The sequence below is a fragment of the Arvicanthis niloticus genome, chromosome 22, assembly GCF_011762505.2.
Source record: "Arvicanthis niloticus isolate mArvNil1 chromosome 22, mArvNil1.pat.X, whole genome shotgun sequence".
Taxonomy (NCBI): domain Eukaryota; kingdom Metazoa; phylum Chordata; class Mammalia; order Rodentia; family Muridae; genus Arvicanthis; species Arvicanthis niloticus.
The window spans coordinates 2,081,899-2,108,015 of record NC_133429.1 but is presented as its reverse complement, the minus strand read 5'-3'; the positions used below and the strand labels follow the sequence as shown (position 1 = coordinate 2,108,015).

At 55.4% G+C, this 26,117-nt stretch overlaps 1 protein-coding gene across 11 annotated transcripts; it reads right to left on the bottom strand.

The window, feature by feature from the left end:
• Positions 1–763: 763 nt before the first annotated feature.
• Positions 764–25,811, bottom strand: Tcf3 (transcription factor 3). 11 transcript variants are annotated; one of them, XM_076919437.1, is made up of 19 exons: positions 25,505–25,811; positions 23,174–23,305; positions 20,261–20,333; positions 13,261–13,334; positions 13,019–13,097; positions 11,975–12,042; positions 11,397–11,529; positions 10,706–10,758; positions 9,433–9,535; positions 9,207–9,364; positions 8,978–9,107; positions 8,594–8,652; positions 8,424–8,502; positions 7,739–7,812; positions 7,117–7,275; positions 6,914–7,040; positions 4,695–4,827; positions 1,622–1,848; positions 764–1,496 (listed from the first exon to the last, which is right to left on the bottom strand). In XM_076919437.1, the coding sequence occupies exons 2-19, from the start codon at positions 23,246–23,248 to the stop codon at positions 1,357–1,359; spliced, it is 1,944 nt and encodes a 647-aa protein (XP_076775552.1). In that variant the 5' UTR covers positions 23,249–23,305; positions 25,505–25,811; the 3' UTR covers positions 764–1,356. The 11 variants fall into 11 exon arrangements, with proteins under 11 accessions (XP_076775552.1, XP_076775555.1, XP_076775546.1 ...); XM_076919440.1 differs by having other exon boundaries at positions 1,622–1,845; positions 10,706–10,755; positions 25,505–25,787; XM_076919431.1 differs by lacking the exon at positions 1,622–1,848 and adding an exon at positions 4,309–4,544 and having other exon boundaries at positions 1,215–1,496; positions 25,505–25,787.
• Positions 25,812–26,117: the final 306 nt, after the last annotated feature.

Here is a 26,117-nt window from a genome sequence, read left to right as displayed (position 1 = left end):
CGAGGATGCCACTGAGATCTGAAACATGGGTGACAATACGTGTGTGGGGGGGGGTGAGGGGGGACGGAGGGCCCAGTCTGGTCTGAATGTAGACGGCAGCTGTAGGAGCATAGTCATGTGTGATGCGCCAGCTGATCCAGCAGCTGCACCCAACTCAGCTGAGCCGATGGACCCACCCTAAACCTGGGCCACACCTTTGGGTGGCAGCCCACGTTAAGAGGACATGAAAAGAGGAAGCTTTTGCTTCTGCCTGCTTGCCCTCACTCTCGCTGGCAGGTTCATCTACCCTGCTGCGAGGCACTCCCTCGCTGGAGTCAGAACTCTGTTCTTCAGGATTCCAATGCAGACTGAAGACCAGTATTCCCTAGGAATCCTACAGGACTCCAGCACTGGATCAGGACTGCTGGGATACTGAGCAACTACAGGATTCTTGGAGACAGTTGCTGTTGAGAATACCCAGACCATGGCGTGTGAGCCCTTACCCACATATATAAATATGTATCTATCTATATATGTGTTCTAGCAATTGTTTCTTTAGAGGCCCCCTAAGGCATGACACCCAAGTATTCAGGACCATGAGAAAAAAACAGTAGTGTATGGACAGCCCATCTCACATGAAGGGCAGAGGGCATGGTTTAGCCAAGGAACACATGCCTGACAGGCCCTGGGTCCATGTGAAGTGGAAAGAGGAGGGGCACGAGGCTCAGCACCCAGCTCTGGTACCAGTCTTCAGGGTAAGGGTGACCCTTAGATCAACACTGGGTCTTTTGAATGCTACTTTAATAACCTTGTAGACCATGAAATATGACGCTAAATTCTAGAAAACAGGAACAGACATGAGACTTTTATACAAAAATTTGTTGCTTACAAAACATACGAAAAAGAAAGCTAAGAAAAAAAAAAAAAAGACACAGAAGGCCTCATTCTTGCTAACTCTTGTCTACATTAAAAAAAAATCTGAAAACTAATGTTCCTTTATTCTCCTTTAAAAAAACGAAAAATGCGTAGGCACAATGTGCTGGTGGCTCTCAACCAGAAGCCAGTCCCAGGTGGCCCCTGCCAGGGCACAGTACAACTCTTCTGTCTTACATAGTTAAGGCATCTTTTTTTTTCTCCTTTCTGAAAAGTGAGCATGCTTTGTTTCCAGTTCCGGTTAATTGAGAGGAGGAAACTCCCATCAGCTTGGTTACTGGGGCCAAGATAGGTGGGCTGCTCGGTGCCGTCCCCCCCCAGGCCCTGAGGCGTCCTTGGAGCCCTCCGCCCACGCCTCGATGGAGACCTGTCCCTCCAGGACTGTCCTGGGTGCAGCCCGGGCAGGTGCGGTGGTCCCTGGTCCAACGAAGACCCTGTGACGGCTCACAGGTGACCGGTTGGGTTGTGGGCCTCACCCAGGCCCGGGTGGGCGGCTGACAGTGCCAACTGTGCATCTCCGACGCCAGACACCTTCTCCTCCTCCCGCCGCTTCAAGCAGGCTGCTTTGGGGTTCAGGTTGCGTTCTGCAGGAGTAGGGAAGGAGACAGCAGTGGGAGAAGGTCCTCAGGTAGGACAGAGGTGGGACTGTGCTGTGGCCACCCTGGCCAGCAGCAGCTGTGGATGGAGTGGAGGGGTGGGCGCAGCCTACCTCGCACCTGCTGCTCCAGGCCCAGGATAACCTGCACCGCCTGCTGCAGGATGAGCAGCTTGGTCTGCGCCTTATCCGACTTGAGGTGCAGCTGGCACATGCGGCCCAGCTCCCGGAAGGCCTCGTTAATGTCCCGCACACGCACCCGCTCCCGCGCGTTATTGGCCATGCGCCTCTCCCGGTCCCTCAGGTCCTTCTCCTCCAGGGACAGCACCTCATCTGTACTGCTGGGTCACAGCACCAGGCCTCCGTCAGCGGGGGCCGGGCCACTGAGTGCTATGTGCTATGTGTGAGGGTAGAAAGGTGTCATGGAAGTGGTGGTGGCGGCGTGTTGTGGTGGTGTCATGACGCTGTCATGGGTGTCAGCCAATGTGCACGTAGTGACAGCAGCTCTGTAGTGTGGACAACTGTGCCTCGTGCAGGTGACACAGCCCTATGGGCGTCTGTCTGTATGTGTGTCCTTAGATCATGTCTCCGGGAGGCCAGGTGGTAACTCTGGGAAGGACAAACGTCTCACTGTCCCCCAGCATGTGTAGAGAGAGGCAGAACCTTACAGGGCAGTGGGGCCTCAGTTGTCCCTGTCCTTGGTGACTAGTTTCTTGCTGTCCCTCCTCACAGCTCAGGTAACAGGTTCAGGGCTGTGCTGCCCTGCAAGGCAGACGCTGAAGCTTAGTCCCTGAGCCAGGGTTAACGGAAGCAAGCAGTCAACCCCCTTAGCTGGGCCAGGAGCATTGACTCCTAGGCTCAGGGACCTGACTATGTCACTGTGATAAACACCCATGACAGTGGCTCCAGATGACCAAACTCAAGACTTAACATTGTCCCTGTTCATGGCCTCAGTCCCTCCCGTGTGCTCTCGCTGCGAGGGCTAGAACCACACCCTTTGCTACTGCTGTCTCCTGCTGCCCCCGAGCCTATCAGATCCCTCTGGGTGGCAATTGAGGCTCCAGACCTCAGGACAAGCGCACAGACCAAACTGCATATGGGCACCGAAGGCTGTGTGCCCAGAGGAACTTTTCCTTCCCTTTAGTCCCTGTATAGCCTTATGGGACAGGCCCCTAGGTCACGGTGCGGTCAGCCCTTGTCCATAGGGCGGCAGGTGCGAGGTGAGGGGCGGTGGGTGGCAAGCAAAGGCAGGGGACAGCCAGGGTAAAGGGGACAGCATGAAAGACAGGAGATAGACAGACTTGGGAGACACAGGGTGGGCCAGGCACTCGGCCACCATAGAGACCCTGGAGTCAAGGGGACAGTGGGAGGCTGTGCAGATCCCACCATGCTGCAGGAGAGAAAGGGTTAAAGTCAGGCAGGCAGGCAGGCAGGCAGGCAGGCAGGCAGGCAGGCAGGCAGGCAGGCAGGCAGGCAGGCCGGCCAGCCGGCCAGGGTGAATGCAGGTTAAGGAAGCAGCAGGACCCACTGGAGCTGTGGTCCTCCCTGGGGCAGGTGGATTAACCCCATCGCAGGGGGACATGGAGTCAGGGAGAAGATACTGTGTGATGGGAGGCCTTGTAAGTTCAACAATAATGGTGGCTTAGACACTAGCTAGCACCTCTGGGGTCTGGGCTAAAGCTGGGCTAGCAAGAGGCTGGGGATGGGGACAGTCTTGGTTCAAGAGTCAGTGAGGCCTGTGTGGCAGAGGCCACACCTGTCAGGCAGTCCTCAGAATCAGCAAAATAGGAGGTCAGTCAGTCAGCACAGGGTCAGTGAGTATGAGGGATGGTTAGGGAGGGAAGAGTTGGGGTGGGGACAGTTGACCTAGAGGGTAACCAGCAGAGGACACAACCTGTGGGATAATACAGAGACAGGGTAGGTACAAGGGACAGCTGATACTGGGAACAGCTGGTGTACAACAGAGTGGATGGGGACAGTCGGTGTGGACAAAGACAGAGTAGGGACAGTCGGTGTGGACAAAGACAGAGTAGAAACAGTCGGTGTGGACAAGGATAGAGTGGGGACAGTCGGTGTGGACAGGGACAGTTGGTGTGGATGGGGACAGAGTGGGGACAGTCGGTGTGTATGAGGACAGTCGGTGTGGATAGGGACAGAGTGGGGACAGTCGGTGTGGATGGGGACAGAGTGGGGACAGTCGGTGTGGATGGGGACAGAGTGGGGACAGTCAGTGTGGATGGGGACAGAGTGGGGACAGTCGGTGTGGACAGGGACAGTTGGTGTGGATGGGGACAGAGTGGGGACAGTCGGTGTGTATGAGGACAGTCGGTGTGGATAGGGACAGAGTGGGGACAGTTGGTGTGGATGGGGACAGAGTGGGGACAGTCGGTGTGGATGGGGACAGAGTGGGGACAGTCGGTGTGGATGATGACAGTCGGTGTGGATAGGGACAGAGTGGGGACAATTGGTGTGGATGAGGACAGTCGGTGTGGGTGGGGACAGTTGGTGTGGATGAGGACAGTCGGTGTGGATGGGGACAGAGTGGGGACAGTCGGTGTGGATGGGGACAGTCAGTGTGGATGGGGACAGAGTGGGGACAGCCAGTGTGAAGCAGGACTGGTCACTAGGGCCACAGTGTGGCACGACTGGGCAGTCAGTCAGCTCAGGGAGCAGCGAGTGCAAGTGGCCCTCTGCCTGCAGGAGGGGTGCAAGGACTGGCGGGGGAGAGACGGTCACTGTGCTCTGGCTTGGGCAGCAGGGAAGGAGCATGGCGGAGGTGCGGGGCGCGGCCGCCCACTGACCTCGCACCTGCTGCTCCAGGCTGAGGATGACGGCCACCGCCTGGTGCAGGATGAGCAGTTTGGTCTGCGGCTTCTCGCTGCTGAGGTGCAGCTGGCACATGCGGCCCAGCTCCTTAAAGGCCTCATTGATGTCACGGACGCGCAGGCGCTCACGGGCGTTATTGGCCACCCGGCGCTCCTTCTCCCGCTCGGCCTTCTGCTCTGGGGGGAGAAGGTCGTCCTCGTCCTCGTCTGGGCTACGGGGAGGGGAGCCAGGGGCCAGAGGGAGACAGTGAGGTGATGTGGTGGCCTGCAGGACCTCCCGGGGTCTGTGTGCACGTGTGATGTGTGTGCATGTGTAGCATGTGATATGTGTGTGTATGGCCCGAGGGGAGGGGGTTTGGCACCTGGTGCGCGTGCGTGGGACCTTCAGGTCCTTCTTGTCCTCGTCGGCATCCGCCACCGACGCGACCTCCTCATCCTCTTTCTCCTCCTGCTTGATCTCACTGGCCCCCGCTGTGGCGCCTGCCCTCCCGAGTCCTGAAACAAGCCAGGGATGAGGGCAGCAGCCACCCCTCGAGGGCCCCCTTGCCAGGAAGCAGCTCCATTTGTGGGGGACATAAATAAAAAATGAAAAACAAAACAGGCAGGATGGTCATTCCCATCCCACCCCGCCGTCACTCCCTGCCACCGAGGTCCCCTGCCTGACACTGAAGGATCAACTGGAGACAGAAAAACCTGCACTGTCTGAAAATGGCAATTCACAAGTTTTAAAAGTGGGGAACAGCTGTCCACTGGTGGCGCACGCCTTTAATCCCAGCACTTGGGAGGCAGAGGCAGGCGGATTTCTGAGTTCGAGGCCAGCCTGGTCTACAGAGTAAGTTCCAGGACAGCCAGGGCTACACAGAGAAACCCTGTCTCAGAAAACCAAAGCAGTGGAAGAAGCAAACCCAACCCTAGGGCAGGGGACAAGTTTGTGGAATGGTACAAGAACACACCTGTCACCCCAGTACTTGGAGGCTGAGGTAAGAGGGTTGTAAGTTCAAGACCAGCCTGTGGTACACAGTGAGATTGTTTAAAAACCTACAAATCATAAACTTGGTTGTTGGTACATGCATCAACCCAGGACTTGGGAGACCAGAAGTTTAAGGTCATCCCAAAGCCAGCCTGGGCTGAGAAAGTGTCAAACAACAAAAACAAGAACTGCCTAGAAAATGTCCACTACAAACATCGAGATACAATAGGCACAAGGTGGAGTGTGGACGCAGCCTGGGCATTAAGGGCTGGGGGGACCTGCATTAGATCACGCACAGCTGACACCACATGGCTCTTCCTCGGGGGACGTCATCCTAGTCTCACCCACGCCCAATCCACAGAGCCCAGACGACTGCCAGTGCTATCCCTACAGCTACCAGAAGTCATGAAGATATTCTGAGGTGGGATATTCCTGCCTGCCCTCTGCTGGCAAGATGTCCCCCAAAGCTCACAGGCTCCCTGCACACTGGCCTGTCAGAGATTCGCCCACCTCTTCCTCCTCATGCTCTGCCCCCCAGGCCTACTGTCTTCTTCTTTTCTTTTTGAGACAGGGTTTCTCTGTGTAGCCCTGGCTGTCCTGGAACTCACTCTGTAGACCAGGCTGGCCTCGAACTCAGAAATCTGCCTGCCTCTGCCTCCCAAGTGCTGGGATTAAAGGTGTGCGCCACCACTGCCTGGCCACAGGCTGTGTTCTTGCTGGGGGCTTTTTTGTGTCAACTCCCAGACTCAGCAGCAGCACTGCCCTCCCCTCTCTGGGACACCAGTCCTACTTCCTTTGACATGTGCAGCTACATCCTGCTGACCCTATTATCCCTGCAACTGCTGGCATCTCCCAGTGGAACGCGCCTGTCCTAAGCCCTTATGTGAGAAGTAAGCACTCCCGCTTTGCTGGGATCCTGGGCCCTGCCTTGTGCTGCAGTGTCCCTTGAACCAAAAAGCACACAATAGTCCCAAGATTGCAGGCTACAGCAAGGATCTGAACAGAGTCAGTCTACCTAATGGCTCTTGGTCCCTTGGTGGCAAGTGACGTGTGACTGAGTGTGTGTGTGTGCAGGTACAGAAGGCAGAGACCAGGGAAATATGTCCAGTGTCCTATTCCTGTCACTTATGTGTCCTATGACTTATCCTGGAAACCTTCTGTCACTGAGCCTGAACACACAGATTTTCAGCAAAGCTGGCTGCCAGCCCCAAGGATCCTCCTGCCTCTGGCTTTTCAGTGCTGGGTTCTACACACTGGTCACCAAGCTCAGCCCTTTAGCGTGCAATACGAGGTATAAACTCAGTCCATCACACTCGTGTGAGAACCTTGGATTCCCAACATCAGCTTTCAGTTTTGAGGGAGGGGCTTACGTGAACTCGGAGTTGTCAGCTGCAGCCTGCTGGCCTATGAGCCAGCCTGTCCCTGCCTGCCCAACATGGGCGTCCAAGAACACACCTGTGCTGTTTACAGTTCAGGTCCTTGTGCTTCAGCAGATTAATGTGGACTAAGCATCCTCCAGCCCTGAGGGACGCTAATTCTGTCCTCCCACTCTAATGGCTCCTGCCATTAGGACTGGGAAAGGCCTTCAGCTAGCTCACTGATGAAACTTACCACTATAGGAGTCAGGTGGCCTCTGAGAGAGGTCAGGGAGGGAGCTGGGCTGGCTGGGGAGGCTGGCATGGTTATGCAAAAGACTGGCACTACTCGGGAGGCCATCCTCAGGGTGGCTTCCGCCAACCTATGGAGAAGAATGACAAGTCAGGGTGGCTGGAGTCCCTAAATGTCACCAATCCCTGACGCAGGCTGATACTCACCAGGCCCGCATGCCGCCCGCCCAGTGAGATGGGGCCTGCAAAGCTTGTGGTCAGCGCACTGTGGCCAGGCAGAAGTCCATGGAGTTCGCTAGCGGTGCCAACAGCATGGCTTCGAAGGACATGGATGGCCTCGTCCAAGCGGTCCTCCATCTTGCTCTGCTGTGAGGGCGGGCGGGCAGGCGGGAGGGCACTGAGGGGCACGGACATGCGCACACACATGCACGTCTGCACTGTTCTACACAGAATATTCCTCTGTGGCCTACTCAGATGTGTAATCTCCTTGCCTCGCTCCCGAAGACCCTTCAACTCCTTCTAACCCTCCTGCCTCGACCTCCCAAGCACAGAGATGACAGGCAGATGTCATCAGAATCAGTTTCTGCAGGGCTAGTGAGGGGACCCAAGGCTTGGCACTCTGCCAACTGAGCCCCGGCCCCAACCCCAGCAGCAGGCCGCTTGCCCCTCCTTAAAGCTGTGCTTGCCAGGGCTCAGCATGGCCTCTTCTGTTCGGAAGCCACCCTGAGACGGGACCCAATGGACTTCTCTCTCAGGCGAGCTCCACATTGAGGTGGTGGTGAGACAGAGTGGCACTTGGTGCCCTGGACAGCAGGGAGGGGACACTCACCAGGCCATGGAGACCTGCGTCATAGTTGGGGGATAAGGCACTGGGCGCTCCTGCCCGGGGCCACTGTGATGTCCCTGGAGAAGGAAAGGCACGAGTGGGAAGACGGGCAGTGGGGACACAAAGGACAGCTTACCCACAGCTGGACGTCCTCGGGGTTACCTGGCCCCAACACCAGACACTGCTCAGTCTTCCAGACTCCCTCTTTCCTGATCCCAGAGGAGCCAGCCCTAACACAACTAGCTAGCAAGGGCACAGCAGGGGCCTTGAGGGTGGTTTCTCTCTGTCCCTCCTTGCTGGGCTCACTGCTCCAAACTTAAGCAGCAGAAAGGACCAGACAGGCCAAGATGAGGCCTGGTGTGGGACTCACTCTATAGACCAGGATGGCCTCAGATTTAGAGAGATCCATCTGCCTGTGCCTCCCGAGTGCTGGGATCACAGTCCTGCACCACCATGCCAGGCAGAGCAGGTTACTGTTACCCTAGCCCTCCCAGGCCTTCTAGAGGCCTCCAGTTCCTACTCTCCCTGGTGCCTGATAACATCCATCCTGGAGGGGGCGTGCCTCCCCAGACCCAAGCCTGAGCTGATCCCGCCTCATCCAGACGCCACCTCTCACTACCTGGCCAGGCCTGTAGCCTGGGGGCAGCCCTAAGGTCCACCATGGAACCCTTGCCCATCCCCCACACACCTGGCAGGCCCTGGGGTGAACCCACAGGCGTCGAGGGGCTAGGTGAGAAATTATTGCTGGAGTGATCCGGGGAGTAGATCTGCGGTGGTACGAACAGAAAGATGGGCAATCAGGGCCACAATGAGGCTACCAGAAGGCTCCCCACTACCACTGCCCAGGCCCCTGCTCACCGAGGCCAGTGCCTTCCCAAGGGCATCCCCTGAGCTGCTGGCTGTGGTCCCTCGGGTGCCTGTGGGGACAGAAGTAAACCGTATGCTGTGTGCCTCCATTTCTGTACCCCACTTACCCACTCAAAGGGACCAGAATCCAGGTCTTGCCCCACACTGACACCTGCCTCCCAGGTGAACAAGGCTCCCTCCCTCTCTGCCTTAGTTTACCCCAAAATGAAGTGGAAAACCTTGTACCAGGGCCAGCCTGCCTCAGGGACTGACCACACCTTCTGGTTCTGGGCCTTCTGGGCCTTCTGGGCCCAGCAGCCGACCCTTCTCCATGGAGTACTGAGGCCTGTCCCATGGACCCCACCCAGGCCCAGCAAACCCCAGGTGCAGCCTCACCTAGAAGGCTGTCGGCCCCGCTCACAGGTGGCGTGTGGCTAGAAGTCCCACTGTAAGTGCCAGCAGCAGCAGAGAAGCTGGATACAGCCGGGAGCGAGCCATTGACCTCAGATCCATGCAGCTGGTAGCCCTGAGGGGACAATCAGTAGACAAAGAGCAGGTTGGGCTGAGGGGCCAGCAGAACAGCCAAATGTTGGCACTCCCCAGGTCCCCCGACCACGGCACCTACCATGCGATCCTGCTGCTGGAGGCCCCCAAAGGCACCACTGCCCACGGAGCTGCTGCCCGGTGCAAGGGGCAGAGGGGATGAACCATCACCTAGCATGGGCCCAAAGCCCACCTGGCTGGGGGGACTCCAGAGCTCAGCTGAGGGGTGCAGGTTGCCGTCTGTATAGAGGAGGGTTGTGAGACAAGAGACCCTGGCCCTGCAGAGCCCCCCAGGGAGTCCCACGCACCTGCCACGTAGAAGGGGGAGGGGTAAGCGCTGCTGGGGGTCTTGGCGGAGGGGTAGGCTACAGCATCCCTGCTGTAGCTGTCACCTGAGCTGGGTGGATACACCTGCAGCAGTGCAGTAGGAGGGTACAATCAGGCCAGTGGCGGGGGACAGGTGACTCCCTGCCATTTTCCTGCCCAGCCACGCCCAGACCCTGGAGTCTGAGGTACTGGAGATTTTACTTCCCTTTAGATGCTTCTTCTGCCTCTCCAGAACACCTTGGCCTGCCTCCTACAGCAAACTCCTAGTTAATCCTCAAAGCCCCACCCCCAGTATTCAGCTCTTGTTCCTTGTGTAGCATTTGCCACTGATGGAAACCTCCCTGTCCTTCTGGCACATAGGACCCTGGGCCAGAGTCAGAATCCCATCTGGCCCTGGTTCCCCCCACAACCGAGAAGGCACAGAGGGGACCACAGCATTGACCTACCCTGATGAGCTAGCACTGGCTGGAACTCTGACAGTGTAAAGAAACAGTGGAGATCTGCCACCAAGGTCTGCCCTAGCACAGGACTCAGGAGACGATCGGCTGCTCATGCCTGCCCTAGCACAGGACTCAGGAGAGGATCGGCTGCTCATGCCTGCCCTGGCACAGGACTTATGAGGGGATCAGCTGCTACTGTCTGTTTTGGCAAGTCTTAGCTTAAGTGGGTTCTATTAGCCATACTGAATCTCAGCTTTGTCCCCCACATCCTGTGTACCCACATGGCCCACCCTATTCCTGACTTCAAATATGAACTGCAGGGTTCTGGAGCCACAGAGGACACAGGGGAGCCTTTCTACATGAGGTGCCACTGTAACCCTCCTGTCTTTACCTCCCAAGTGTTGGGGGAGGCAGCCAGGTTGGAGAATCCAGCATACCGCCTTTCTTAATGTGATTAAATCACAGGCGCATGGCGCCACGAACCACTGAAGGCCAGCCACCATCTGCTGGGGTTGGCAAACAGCCAACTGCCAAGCCAGTAGGCAGAGACACTTACAGCCTTGGTTAGTGGGTGTGGCTTAAGAATAGGCAGGACCTGGCTACCCCAGCACACCCCCACCTTAGAGGAAAGGAGGGAGGTGGGACCCAGAAAGGGTTTCCCTGGAGAACAGGGGCACACACTCAATTCACACACACTTGGCTGCAGCAGCCCTCAGAGCTGAAAGCCTGCTCACCCTCAAGATGTGGCCCTAGCTTCTGGATGGGAAACCCAGGAAGACATGGCAGCTAAAGGTTCTAGGCTTGTCCTACTCACCGAGGAAGGAAGACCGGGCGGAACCTTCCGGACCTTCTTGGGCTGTGTATCTGCTGGGAGCAAGAGCAGAGAGGAAGGTCTGGCCATTGCCACATGCCCTCATGTGGCCCCTACCATGCTGGGGTCAGGTCAAGAGTGCCACACCCCTGACACTTGAGGGCCTTGTTAATGCAGCCACCAAAAACCTGTTTTCTGCTAGCACTAAGGAGACAGAGGCAGGCGATCTCTCTGAGTTCCAGGTCAGCCTGGTCTACAAAGAGCTCCAGGACAGCCAGGGCTACATAGAGAGACCCTGTCTCAAAAACAAACTGATCTAAAAACCCAGAGTCTCACCCACCGAGACACCAAGATGCAAGAAAACATCTTGGGGCGGGAGGGGGTGCTGCACAGAAGAACTTGGGGCGGGGGCAGGTCAGCTTGGCAGTCCTAGGCCAGTGTGCCCCGCAACTCTGGTGCAGCAGTCCCAGGGCCAGCATGTCCTATTGGTGCAGATCCGGCCACCAAATGTGTAGTCCTCATTGCAAGTGTGATCCCAGCTCATGCTGCCCTAGAGGAGAGCACCCCTGTGGCTACTGAGGCTTAGTGGCACCCACTTTGGCCTGGGCTACAGGTCTCTTTCTCCTGGCTAGTGCCCAGCCCAGCCTACCGCAACTGCTCCTCCAGCATCTCCACGTCCCCAGCCCTCACTCACCCAGGCCACCATCTGCAGCTCTCCGCCGAGGGTTGCTGGGGAATGAGGGGTAATACTGGGAGCTGCTCTTGACGCCCGATGGAGACAGTGGCCCGGGACTGCTGAGGCCCAGCTCACCTGGCAGGAAGCCAGCCTGAGAAATGGGGACACCAGGAAGCTGAGACTCACAATCAGACCTGTACCAATCCCTGCACGGAGACCCTGTGGTGCCAGCTGTGAATATCACTGGCACAGGGGTCAGGCAGGGCCCACGAGCCTGGCTGGTGCACAGGCCTCAAGACATGACCTCTTCTTAACCCTCATGTTCAACTTCACGGCCACAATCACACAGGGATAGAGTCCACCCTGGGGTAACAGCCGGCCAAGGCTTTGAGAACCATATCCCGTACTCTGCCCGGCTCTGCTCCTCATGTGGGTTAAGCCAACTTGGGGACTTGAGATGCGACATAAACATGACCATCCTTGGTGCACAGCTTAGTCACAACTGGTAGGTAACAACCACAGTTCCCCTGGCACAGTTTGGGTCCTAAGGGTCACTGTGGAAGTCAGGCTAGCTCTGCCCTTCTGCCTCAGTTTACCTGACTCAGGGCTCCAACACTGGTGTCTCTCCCAAAGGTGGCATAGGCATTCCGCTCACTGCTCTTGCCTGCAAAGGACAGAAAAACGTCACAGGAAAGCCCAGGAGCATCCCTCAGACAGTGGGGGTCCCACATGGGGGGGCTCTGGCAGAGCCCTGCCTGTGAGGACCTGGTTGTCAAGTGCCCCTGGATACAGGATAGGAACAAGGGCTCTTCCTACCAACAGTGGGACCAACTGAGCAGCAAGCTTTCCTGTCTCTCTGCTTGGTTAACATTTATTATTTTATGTGTGTGAGTGTTGTGCCTGCGTGTATATATGCACATACGCCATGTAGGCACCTAAAAGGGCATCATGTCCCCGGGGCCTGGCAATATGGATGTTGCTGGCCACACGTGTGTCGGGTGCCTGGCATGAACATGGAACCTCTGCGAGAACAAGTGCATAATCCCTGAGCCAACCTCCAGCTCCAATTTGTTTTGAGGCAGGGTTTCATGTAGCCCAGGCTAGCCTTGAACTTTCCACCCTCCTGCCCAAGTGCCTGGATGCTGAAGGCTGCTGACCCTGACAAGCCCTCAGTGCTGTTAGAGAGTCCACCCTGGGGATCAGGGAGGCGGGCAGAGACACGTTAGCACGGACACAGCTGGACTCTATGGGAACTGCCTGATGGCCCTGCCACCCTGTCAGGCAGGACACTCGGGGGGGAGGGGGGGGAAGGAAGCCTAAAAGAGAACGTGTAGGGCACAACTGCAGAGGCCACTTTAGGCCATGGAGGAAGGAGCCAGGGTCAGCACTATCCAGTTCCGGACTCTCGAGCAGAACCAGCTTTCTCGAGTTATGACCACCACCTTCACGCTTTTCCGACTGCCTGACCACTGCCTGGTGACAGGTCCCCACAGTGCCCAAGGACACAGACCAAGCTAACAAGCACCCATATGACAAACAGCATCCGACTCACTGCCTGGGCTACTGACATGACGGCTGTAGCTCCCCTATCCCATGGTGCCGAGTCTCTCGTGGGGTCACCACAGGGTGGCCACACTTACCTCCAAGCCCAGTTCCTAGGAACGTGGAAGGTGGTAGGCTGCCATGGGAGTCACTGAAGTGGGCACCTTCGCTGTATGTCTGGGGGAGACAGGCAGGGTGAGAGGACAGGTACCCCGTACCAAGTGTTCTCCAGGCTAAGCCCTGTAAGCTCACTGCAGCTGAGCACAGCTGTCAGAGAGCCATCACAAGCTGTTCCTCACCTCCTGCCCAGGAAAGGAGACCCAGGTCCCAGGCATCTTACCCGGCTAGGGTCAAAGGAAGAACTGTTCTGGTCACTGTTGCCCCAGGAGCCTGAGCTGGGTCGGTCCTCCAGACCTGCAGGAGGCAAAGAGAGAGAAGTCAGTGTAGCTCAGTTCTATCCCCCCTTCACCCAGATATGCCTAACAGCAGGACGACGGTCAGACTCCTCCATCCTACACGGCCAAGCATTCCGTCCCTACGAAGGCTGCTGTACCTCAGTGCTGTGACCACCAGCTGTCTGTCTGTCTGTCTGTCCTGACAGAGTCCTACTCATCTGTCAAAACACCAGCTACTGTGCCCACTTAGTCCCACGGCCCAGCCTCTTGTTCACACTATGTCTGAGCATGCAAGGCTGGACAAGTGAGTCAGAAATGGTCACCAAAGTTTCACAGGGCCTCAAGGACTTCAGTAGTGTCTCCCGGGCACAGCCCACCAGGGAGGCCGACCAGCTCGGCGGTGGATAACGCAGAGACTGTTAGATGGGGACAGAGGCCCAGCTGGCTCCTGCAGCCTCAGAGGAAGGTTGAGGATTTACTGTGGTATAGCAGGGGTTAACCAGCCTGGAGACCAGAGGACCTTGTCCTGAGGGGCGGGGTAAGGCAGGGCTGGGCCCTTATCTCCCCCAGCACTCCTCACAGGCTGCTAACGGCCTACACCTCTAGAATATTCTTCTCCACCTACAGAAGATTTGTGTTTTCTGGTGTTCGTCCCTGTCCCCATGCACAGGGACCACAGGGTCCAAACTTGACTCCTCTGCCAATTTGGCTGCATGGCTCTGCTGTGTGTCTCAGTTTCCCATCTGTGCAAACGGGCCAAAGAGGCTCCCTCAGCCGCCAGCCCACTCTGCAGCCAGTGACCCAGTGTCCCCAGCTCCACACCGGAAACTTCCAAGCCCTGGAGACTTGAGTGTGAGCCTCTGCCCATCATTCCCTCCTTGGAGAAGGGTGCTTAATCGTGTTATTTGCATAATTGTGCATATTAATCTCCCACCCTCATGAATATTCACCCCTAATTACACCTTCCTGTTTCCTGATAAAGTTCCAGTGTGTTGGCAGTTGGGGGCTGGGACACAGCCCCAGGGGCTTCCAGGAACCCCTGAAGCATCAGGTCCAGCATGGAGGTGTCTATACCCCCAAATTTCTGGCTATCCACTAGGGCTTATGGTGAGGCTCAGGAGGGTAGGATGCCAGTACCCACACTAGTTGTGAAGCCCAGGTGCACTCAGGGCACTTTAGAAGTCCATACTCAAAAGGACGGCCATGGCCTGCCTGTGTGACCCCTGCACTCTGCAGACACTGCCCTGCTCCCCTGGAGCCTAAGGATTCTACAAGACTCCAAGACCTTTTAACACAAGCCTTGTCTTTTTCCATTCTATAAATAACAAAACTCGAGACCCCTCCCCCACCTCATTAATATAGTTATTAAAATCACCCCACTGATAAATTATGCATCTTAATGACCCCAACATGAATATTCATAGCAGTTTCACTGCGTACTAATTAAAACGTTCTAATAGAAGACACTGATGTCAGACTACCTTGTGTACTCTCTCTTTCTCTCTCTTAATCTTTTCCTGTCCCTCAAGGTGAAGCACTAAGGGGAAGTTGGGAAGAAACAAGCACCTCCTTGGAAAGACGCACAGGGTCCACTCCTAGCCAGAGCTTGGCTCAATCAAGCCCAGCCAACATTAGGGCAGGACCACAAGCCCATGCTTAGTGTTCTGTTCTTTTGATGGGACTGTTGACTCTTTGGTCCACGACAGACAGACAGACAGACAGACAGACAGACAGACAGACATTCATTCATTCATTCATTCATTTATTTTGGTTTTTCGAGACAGGGTTTCTCTGTGTAGTCCTGGCTGTCCTGGAACTCACTCTGTAGACCAGGCTGGCCTTGAACTCAGAAATCCGCCTGCCTCTGCCTCCCAAGTGCTGGGATTAAAGGCGTGCGCCACCACTGCCTGGCACAACTTACTTTTATAAATAAAGTTTTACTAGCACACAGTTCTGTTCGTGTGCTATTCACAGCTATATTAATGACAAGGAGGATCCTGCTACCTGTTCATGTACGTTTACGTATTATTAGGCCCACCATGGAGAGAATCAGCTGCCTTACTGTGGAGGAAATGTCTCGAGGACACCAGCTCATAGCACCAGCTCTGCATGAGCTTTCTAGTCAGTCACACCCTCCTCCCCACGGCGTGTCTTCTCCTCACTTCCACAGCCACTTGCAGCCAGGGTTAGCTCACATCCACCTGAAGTCCAGTAGACAATGCCAAGCCTGACAGACAGAGCTCTGCCACACACCTGCCGTCTGTCCCACGAGCTCCTCCTAGGACTTCTGAGATCAAAAGCAAGTTTGAAACCAGTCTAGTCTTTACAACACATCTCAAAATCCCAAAATGAACCAAACAGAAAGTTGACACACGCCTCAGCAGAGAACAGCACACCCAGCTCCTCCTGGGGGATTCTGGGTACGGGCACCACCCTGACCATACCCCAACCCCTCCCCGGGATGGGTGAGGCTCCACCCCTGAGCTGTGTAAGCATCCACTCTCACCTCAGTGACATCTGGCAGAAGGCAGGACTAGCATGTTTGAGGCTCTGGCCTCCATCCTAACACATGTCCTAACAATGTTCCCCCATCAAAAAGATTATCCAACATTTGGATTTTAAAGTCCAGGAAAGAAAAATGATAACTTTAAGAAGAGGAATCAAGATGAAAGTAGAGGAATCAATGGCAAACATTGATTCTCCAAGGAGCAGACTCCACAGAGAGAGATCGATACGGCAGACACAGGAGATGGAGTCAAGGACAAAGGGACAGAAGCAGGAGGCAACTTTACAGGCAGCAGGGGAATATTCACACCTGATGGGAACAGATGGCTTCCCTAGCCCAGGATGGCCTGGAACTCATGACCATTCCAGCCTCCCCGAGTGCTGAGATGACCAGCTCACACCCCACACTGGGCTTGAGTGGTTTTTCCTTCTCCTAAGTAACACAGTTGTAGAGTGGAGAGGACAGACACGGCCTTTGAGTAGGGTTGGCTGGCCAGACAATCAGGGGATGCTAGCAACTGAGGCGCAGTATGTGACGAACAGTTATGTGTGGGCATTGGGGCTCAGCTGGGAAATGTTTGCTGGCACACATATGATGACCTGAGCTTGATACTCAGAACCCTCCTAAAAAGCCAGGTACACTGCTACATACACGTGGGTCTCCAATACCGGGAAGGTGGAGACACGAAGCTCCTGGGTGCCCACTGGCTGGCCAATTTAGCTGGATAGGTGAGGGCCAGATGTAGAGACAGACCTTGATCCAAAAAACACAGTGCAGAATGATTACAGAAGACACTATGTCAACCTCTGGTGTACACACAGACAGACAGATAGATGCAAGCACACACACACAAGCACACTGACACACACACAGGGACAGTTACAAGCACACTCTCTCTCTCACACATACACACACACACACAGACAGATACAAGCACACCGACACACAGAGATGCACACATAGAAAAAAATGATAGTCACAGAAAGAAAAGTCACTGAAACACCAGGTCGCAGAGGCACAAAGCAGCAGAGTCAGACTCTGCTCAGTGTTTTCAGCTTGATACAACCCAGGGTCATCTGGGAAGAGAAATTTCTATTAAGAAAACTCCTCCATCAGATTCAGCTCTGGAGCACTTCTGGAACTGTGATCCACAGGGAAGGCCGGCCCAGCCCACTGCAGCCCCAGGCAGCCCCCAGCAGTGGCCCTGGGCACTGTGGGAAAGCAGGCTGAGCAGCTGGAGGGCAGGACAGGAAGCAGCAGAGTCCCACCTCAGCCCCTGCTTCAGCACAGAGGCCCTTTCAACCCCAAACTGCTTTTGATCCCGGGGTTTCCTGCAGCAACAGAAAGCACTAGGGTACCCTAAGACTCACTGGGACACTTCTCAGCCATGTGCTTTGTGACAGGATCTCACTATGTAGCCCAAGCTGGCTTGGAACTCAGAGATCCATCTGTCTGTCTGCCCAGTGCTGGGATTAAAGGCGTAGCCACTGTGACTGACGGCAACTGAGTTGTTGTCTGGAGGTTCTTGATTCAGTCCTCAGTGACCAAATAAAACAAAATAAATAGAAAATAAACCCCACTGGGCCAGTTGACTCGGGGTTAACAGCACTTGCAGATCTTCTAGAGGCCCCAGGATCAGCTCCCAGCTCCCACATGCAGATGCAGGAATCTGATACCTTCTTCTGGCCACCATGGGTACCGGGCATGGACACAAGGTAGATATACATGCAGGCAAAACACCCATATGCATAAAGTAAAAGAACCTCTCTCCCTATACAACTACTTAGAGAAGGAAGCTCTCAGAGGCATTTCTATGCTCCGCGGACCTTCCCTGAGTTGTTCTACTGTCTGACTCAGCGTCTCCTGCTCTTCCACTTTCTACTTGCCCTGCTCCAGAGATGAAACTGCTAGCGAGGCCTTCCTATGTAAAGTGTAAGTGCAAACCAACAAGGGTTGGGTAGGGTGAGAAGAAACCCTGAGTTTCAGCCTCCTGGTGAGGTAACTATATCATCCATGCCCTGTATCTGTGAGAAATGGGGACTCCAAGGACTGTGTGACCCCAGGTCATCACATAATACCAAGCTAGAAATGTTGTCTCTCCTCCTCCTCCTCTTCGTATTTATTTATTTTATACACACACACACACACACACACACACACACACACACACACACACACACGAGTACACTGTCCCTGTCTTCAAACATACCAGAAGAGGGCATCGGATCCCATTACAGATGGTTGTGAGCCACCATGTGGTTGTTGGAAATTGAACTCAGGACCTCTGGAAGAGCAGCCAGTGCTTTTAACTGCTGAGCCATCTCTCCAGCTCTAGAAATTTATTATTATTATTATTTTATTTTATTTTATTTTATTTTTTTTGGTTTTTCAAGACAGAGTTTCTCTGTGTAGCCCTGGCTGTCCTGGAACTCACTCTGTAGACCAGGCTGGCCTCGAACTCAGAAATCCACCTGTCTCTGCCTCCCAAGTGCTGGGATTAAAGGCATGTGCCACCACCGCCCGGCTAGACATTCTTAAGATGTACCTTTTTGTTTTTAAAGACAGAATCTTACTACATCTGTCTGGAAGCCTAGAATTCCCCATGTAGACCAGGCTGGCCTCTGCCTCCCCAGTGCTGAGATTAAAGATAAACACCCACATCTGGCCTAAGATATGTCTTTTAAAGTTGATCCGAGCCAGGCAGTGGTGGTGCATACCTTTAGTCCCAGCACTTGGGGGCGGCGGGGGGGGGGGGGGGGAGGGGGGGCAGAGGCAGGTGGATCTCTGTGAATTCCAGGACAGCCAGGGATACACAGAGAAACCCTGTTTCGAAAAATCAAATAATTAAAGTAATTTCATAGAACTGGCAACTGGACAGGTCTCCAGGGAACTGTCTTGAGGCACCTGTCTCACAAGATGATGCTACCTGGGAGACAGCGGTGAGGCTAGGGATGTCAGAGAGAGGAGAACCAGAGTCCCTTCCTGCAAGCCGACCCGTGTCACACAGCTCCTACATAAGGGAGTGACCACAGGTGAACAAGGGTTGTGAGATAGGGCTTGTCTACCGCATGGGGACGGCAGCGTGGGGGTGTAGAGTGGGGTGTCACGTGGGTCCTTCATGAGTTTTTATCTCTTTCATGAGACTCAAGAGTGATTCAAAATGAAGTATCAAGAAAACATGCTGACCAAATGCAGGAGGGCTCAAGGTGCAGACCACAAATGACAGGCCTGAGCCCTAGCTGCCACCCATGGTTGAGCACTGAGTCTGTCTTCCTTGGTCCTATGTGAGATTGCCCCAAAGAGGCAGGCTCCAGCCCTGCCTGTACTAACAGGGCCCAGGAGACCCGCTCTGCAGGCCCCTCCTATATGTACCTTGATCATCAAAAATGGGGTGAAAATCCTTTCTACAACCCAGGTTGGCAGAAGTGATGTGCCCTCCAAGGTGACAAAGCTCTAGATGTACCACTCCCTGAACTAAATTGTCCATGAGGGCCAGCCAATAGGGTCCCTGTGACAGGTCACACAACCCCAAGGCAAAAGTACCACATGCTAGGCTTCTCAGGACCAAACATGAGCCTGGTTGGTACCCAAGGGTCCAAGGTGTGGATAAGGGCAGGTCTGGAGAATAAGATATGATGGACAGAAGCCAGTGGGTGATTCTGTCAGGCCAGGCCAGGCTTGCTGGGAGAGGCCCTTAAGGGTGTACCATCCCCCAGGGACCACCTCCAGGCTCCCACACAGTGTTGATGACAAGGAAGGGTAAAGGGTCTGGAGGACAGTCGCTGTGAATGGGACAGCCTTCCTCACCTGACCTTACCCTTGTTGCAGCAGGAAGCCTGGGCATTATGGATTGGGGGATGTTTCTGGGGTGATGGGAGCCTCTGGGGATTTCCGGGCCTCCAGAAGTGCCCAGATGGCCCTCCGTCCACTTCCTCAGGCCAAGGGGAAGACAGGCACAGCAGTGACTGAAGCCCTGCTTTCGGGTAGGGTAAGTAGGAACGGCCCACAGCAGCCTCCTAAGTATGCCCTTCCTACAGGAGACTGGCTGAGTAACAACGGGCCGGCCCACCACACATCATCTCCCCATCTGCGCCAGGTTGTCCATGAGCCGCTTCTCTTTCGAGATCTTACATGTCCTGGGTCCTAGGCAGTCCTAACCCCACGGTTCTGGGCAAGTCAGACCAGACCATGTTTATACCAAGTGTCTAATACATGTCCACAATGCAATCACTGGGGGAGGCCAGGCTGTAGCCTGGGCCTCATGGTTGGAACAAACAAAACACAGAGCCTGGGTTCCAGTCACTGCAGCTCAATGGTTCTAGAATGACCACACTCTGGTGGGGCTCAGTGTGAGGAAATGCCACTGTCCACAGGGCCACCCACCAGACAGATCTCCATCACAGTCTCCATGAACACCCCCAGGTACCCCTCAGTCCTACCTGAGCCTGCAAACTGGGTTCCGGCTAGGGAGGCAGGCCGGCCCTTCCCATTGGCCACAGGCAGCGGAAACATCTGTGGAGACAGAGGAGAGACAAGTGAATGAGCGGTAGAGCTGTGAACAGTTGGGGTGTCTGGCTAAGGCCCAAAGACTAGGTTTCCTGGAGTTAGGCTGAAGCACAGAGCTGTGGGATAGCAGGCTGGGGTGACCCCTGCTGTAGACAGCCCTAGAGGATCAACTCACACTCAGTAGAGGATACGGTTTTTGTGTGTGCACAGCCTTGAGTATCACTTGTTTTTTGAGACAGGGTCTCTCACCTTGGCTGACCTGGAAATTGCTATGTAGCCTAGGCTGGCCTCAAATTCACAGGGACCCCCCTGCTTCTGCCTCCTGAGTGCTGGGGTTACAAGTGTGTGGCCATTTTGTTTTTTGAGACACCATGGTCTCTTGCTGGCCTCGAGCTTGCCTAGTAGTCTGGACTGGCTGGCCGGAGCACCTCGGCGATCTCAGGTGCCTACCTCACCAGTGCCGGTTACAGGTACATGCCTCTGTGCCCCACTGGCTGCTGGGCCTGAACTCAGACCCCAGCACTCTATCCGCAGAGCCATCCCCCTGCCCTGATTTTGTTTCTGAGATGGGTACTCTGTAATCTAGGCTGGCCTCCTGCCTCAGTCACAATAAAGGTGACATGTTCTCTCCCATCCCAGCTGGACTACAAAAAGTGTTTCTGCTCAATAGGTGGTCAGCAAGAAGCCCAGGGCAGGTCTGAAAAGCTCACTCCTCAGCCAGCATCCCTAGACACCATGCAGGGCCCCACGTGTCTGACTGAGTGGTTCACTTAGAGGCATCATGGGAGGACTGTGTATGTCACTCAAGACACATGCTGCCAAGAGGTGTGGCTACCTGCAATAAAGGGAAACTGAGGCTGTCACCTCAGCACTTGGGAACTGGAGACAGGATAAGATCATCACTGGCAAAATACATAGGTAGTCAGAGGCCACGAGACCCTGTTTCAAACAAATGAACAAAGGGAGGGACTGAGGTGCTAGGTGGCAGAGCTGGGCACGTGTGAGGGTCATGCAGGAGCCTCCTGCTCAGAAGGCCTTGACCTCACATCTACCTGCACCTGCTCAGTCTTTTATGCCCACAGTGCTAAGTCTCTGCATGTTAAAACACTCAGAGACACAGACAGACCACACACACCCAACTCCCAACCACTTCGGGCCAGATTTCATCTGTGTATGGGGCCTAAGTGACTGAAGGGGCAAGCTGCCCACACTGTCCCCTAAGTCATCCCCTAGACAACTAAACAGCCAGGACATGTATGGGGTCACCGTCCCTACCCCTAATACAGAAAGAAGGGCAGCCAGCATGGATTGCCGAGTGAGGCTCTGTCTCAAATTCTAAGACCAGAGAGACAGCTCAGAGACTAATGCACTGCTGCCCTTCCAGATGCCCAGGCTGAAGTTCCCAGCAACTCATGACTGCTCACAACTCTATGACTCCAGCTCCAGGTGTCTGATGCCCTCTTCTGACCCTCCGGGGGACCCTGCAAACACATGGTGCACAGGTACTTTCTCTCAAGCGCGTGAACAAATTCTGGACAAGGTGGCACAGGCCTGTCTTCACAACACTTGGAGGCAGGAGGATTTAGGAAATCGGGACCAGCCTGGGATCCATGAGATACTACTAGCTCAAAAACAAAAGAATAAAAAATACAACCCTTCACCTCAGACTCCGCCCACTTGGCTACATGAGTCTCTGCCACAGACAACTCCCTCCCTGCTTTGACCTGTTTCTCATCTATGCCCCAGGATGCCCTCTCTTAACCTAAATCAGGGGAGACCCTGGGCCCTGTTGACTGAAGAGGGGGTGGCCCAGAGGATTAGGGTGCTCCCATGGGTCCAACGGGCTGAGCTGCACCCACAGGCTGCTGTGTTCCGGGCCACTAGGCCGTGACCTGACAGTTTAACAACAACAAAACCCATCAAGCCAGGACTGTTCAACCTGGGGCCAAGGATGTAAAAGGGGCCTTAAAAATACCAGCGGGGCCTTCCGGAACCTGGTGGCTCCATCCCCAGGGCGGCATTTCCGCAGGGTGCTGGGGCTGTTTCAGTGGGCATGCTTGGTTTTGGTAGAATTCTGTGGCCTGGGGCCCTTATGGGGATGGGCAGGGGCACTCAGACCGAAAGTGCATGGTGCTTCTGGGGGTGGGACCGAGATTTCAAGAATCCAGAGTTTGAAAAAACGTGCTGGTTCCTGAAGGACAGGTCCACTGCCCGCACCCCCCCCCCCAGGGTGCCCACTGCACAGATGGGTGAACCGAGGGCACTAGGCTGTGGAGATGGCCACTAGAAGGCTCTGGTTTCTCCAGCTCCTTACTGGGTGTTTCTGTGCTCTGTGACTTCTGTCAGCCAACAACCTCTCTGGGCATTTGCAGAGCTGGAGAGAAAGGCCTCCAACCCAGGGCAGGACCTGTGGGCTGCAGGCTAACGCAGCCACAGAGCCTCCCTCCCTCTCCTGCACAGCACTCAGATGGAGGCTGCTAAGTCACAGTGACAGAGGGAGTGGTCCTTCTTCTCTAAGGTCCCCAGCATGGGCCAGAACACCCTGGGACGTCATTCTCACCACCTGGAACTTCGATGGTCACTTTTCTAACTTGAGGCTTCTGCAGCGCACACACTGGAGAGCAATCACTGCTCTGACAGCCCTTCCCCCTCTCTGGGCTCAGTTCTCCCTACTTAGGAAGTAGCAGATGGGACCATTTCTTTGGCAGATATCACTAGATCCATGGTGGGGGGCTCCATTACCTCTGAGATTCCCCCCACTCTTGCAAGCTGGGGGCTTTGCTCCTACTGGCAGACACCCCTGCTTTAGCCCTACCTTCCAGCCCAGGAGCAGGGGGTTGGCTCACCATGCTGAAGTCCAGGAGGTCACTCAATTCTTTGTCAGAGCCCACGGGTGCCATTCTCTGAGACTGGTTCATCATCCAGCCAGGGCAGCAGGTGTCAGAACTGGGATGCCTTCCCCAGGCCTAGAGACAGCCCTGTGTGGTGACACCAGGGGACAGGAGGGGAGAAACAGAGGGACTGAGAACGTGGACAAGTGGGCATTAGGCCCCGGGGTCTATGGGGGCCCTGGAAGGAGGAGGAAGGAGCCTGGGTTTTGGGGTGATCCTCTGTAGATCCTTCTCGAGAGCAAATGGATAGCTTGAACAACGGGAGAGAAGGGGTAGACTATGAAATCTTCCAGTTCCCAGAGGCCCACCAGAGTGTCAAGTTGCACATTTTAAAGGGGTGGGGGGCTGTCCATGGGCCCTGTCTAGGAGGGAAGGGATGGCCCAGGCTCTGCCGCCTCCAAATAAACTCGGTGGAATCTTCCCATGCAGCAGCTGACACAGAACACCCAAGACCCTAGTCACCCCCAAATTCAAAGCAAAACTCTGAACTTCAAGACTCCAGTGGGTAGAAGAAGTTATTCCTGGGACCCACAACTCTCCCTCTCAACCCCCAAACCTAACCTCATTCAGAAGTTTAAAAACAAAACAAAACAAAACCAAGTGGGCTGTCTTATTGTCAGGATGTATCCGGGAATTATTCCCAGTCAAGTGTGAAAACATCCTTTTACCAACATCACCCGGTGTGGGGGAGGTCCCCAAGACCTGGGATTCCCCTCAGGTCCCAGGGGTTCTGCTCCACCAGCGGGGGAGGGGATCCACCTGCCAGGCCCAATCCACCCACCCCACGGAAGAGTGAGGTGAGGGGCCAGCACAGTTAAAACATTAACTTTTTCCCCAGTGTTCCCCAGAAAGGAGAGAGGACAGCAGGGATCCGGGAAACCACAGATTGGGAAAGGAGGTTCTAGGGTTGAGGGACGACCCATGTCCAGAAGCTCAGGAACCCCAACTCTTTTGTTTGTCAACTCAGACACAGGGTGTGAAGCAGGCGGCCAGAGCACCCTGCCCCCGCTCTTTCTTTTTTTCATCGTTTTTTTTTTTTTTTTGGAGGACGTGTGAAACTGACTTTTTTTTTTCTTCTAAGTTGTACGAAACCACACTTTTTTTGTGGGGGGTATTTGAAACCGATTTTTCTTGGTAACCCCAGGAGGAGAGGTGAAGCACTGCTCCAAGCAGGGGTGGGTGCCTACTTGGAGCACGTTGGGGAGGGAGGGATGGGACAATCCTCCCTCTCCCATTCCAGCAGCCAGTGAGGGAGGAGGAAGGCTGGAAGTTCTGAGGCTTGAAGAGGCCACCACCGTGTCCCAAACCTTGAGCTGTGCCGCACCCCACATTAACACAGAGCAGATGTTCCCATCTCGGGGTCCCTGTGTCTCCCCTCCTGTACACAGAGAGCGCTTTCTTGTAGCAGACAAAAGGACTTGCTCTCTTTACCTCCAAACTGTAGCTTAAATGGGGGGCGGGGGGAGGAAGCTATCCTTAATCGTGTATGTGTGTGTGTGTGTGGGGGGGGGTGTTTCTTCCAAAATCTCCAGGAGTTGGGGAACCCCAAGGTGAAGAGATTGGACTCGCTCTTCCTTCTCAACTCCAGCTTGGATGGAAGGTTGGAGACCTCCCTGGCTGGGGGTGGGTGGGAATGGGACACCTTCCTCAAAATCCCCAAGAGTTGGAGAACCCTAGATTGTGGAGTTCGAGAGATAATCCGCACCCTTCTAAACTCCACTAGGATCAAAGGGACACCTCAAGTGAAGGGTGGAGGTGGGTGGTAAGGGGATACCTCCCCTAAGATAACCACGAGTTGTGGAACCACTAGCTAATGGAATGAGGGGATGGCCTTCTCTCATCCCTCCAAACTCCAGTTCCGATCAGGAGGACCCCCCTCTCTGAGGGTAGATGGAAAGGGAACAGCTCCCCTAAGATCCCCACGAGTTGGAGAACCCCTATCTGATCAAGTTGGATGGCCATCCAAAGAGAACCGTCACAAAAGAGGCCTGGGCAAAGTTTGCTCCCAAGTGCGCGCGTCCCCTCCACGTCGCCCCCCTCTCCAGGCGCGCAAAGTTGAAGACAGAGAACAATGCGCCGCCGGGCCCGGGGCCCTGTGCAAGGGGGACGCGTGCACCCTCCCCCGGGGGGCTCACCCCAGCCCCTGCCTCCCCGCGGACCCGAGAGAGACCCAGAGGCAACTTTTTTTTTCTCATGCACTAAGCAGAAAAGGGACGGGGGTCTCCACCGTGCGCGCGTCCCCGTGAGCCCCACGCGCGCGCCCGAGACCCCTCCGCGTGCGCTCACCTGCTGGGCGGGGGCATGCACCGGGTGCACCGGGGCTCCCTGCTGCCCACCGCCCTCGGGGACCCCGGGGACAAAAGGGTGGCGGGCGCGTCCCCGAGGGTCGCGCGTGGGCGGCGGGAGCGCGCAGGGCTCGGGGTCGCGCGTCCTTCCTCCTCCCCACTCGCGTTCGCGTCGCCTGGCCTCTCTCGAGCTTCTCTCAGAGCAGGCCCCGCGGGAAGGGACCGTAGCAGAGGCGGCAGCGCGCGGCGGTGGCCCGCGGTGGCCCGCTACGCCCGCAGCCGCCGGCGCTGCCTCATCTTCCTGCGGCGGGAGACATGTTCCGCCCCCCCACCCCGCCCCGCGCCGCCCGCGGAAGCCACGCCCCCAAGAGGCCACTCCCACCATCGCCGAAAGCCACCTCCCCTAAGTCGCTGCAGCCGCGCCCCGACCGGATGCGCTCCAGGGATCCCTCCACTACCTCTGGAGGCGACAATAACATACACCACCTCACAACAGTCACTACCAAAACACCCACAAAGATTACCATGACACCAAGAACCAACCAGTATCTAATACTAAAATACTTCCGGCAGAAATATTAGCTATCAAGCCAAGGTAAAGCCTTAGGAACTAT

Coding starts and splice junctions, on each gene's coding strand:
- Tcf3 (XM_076919431.1), bottom strand. CDS start 23,248: ATGATGAACCAGTCTCAGAGAATGGCACCCGTGGGCTCTGACAAAGAA. Junction 11,530..11,974: donor GTGTTGGAGCCCTGAGTCAG/GTAAACTGAGGC, acceptor CCCATTTCTCAG/GCTGGCTTCCTGCCAGGTGA. Junction 8,653..8,977: donor CGGGGCCGACAGCCTTCTAG/GTGAGGCTGCAC, acceptor CTGTCCCCACAG/GCACCCGAGGGACCACAGCC.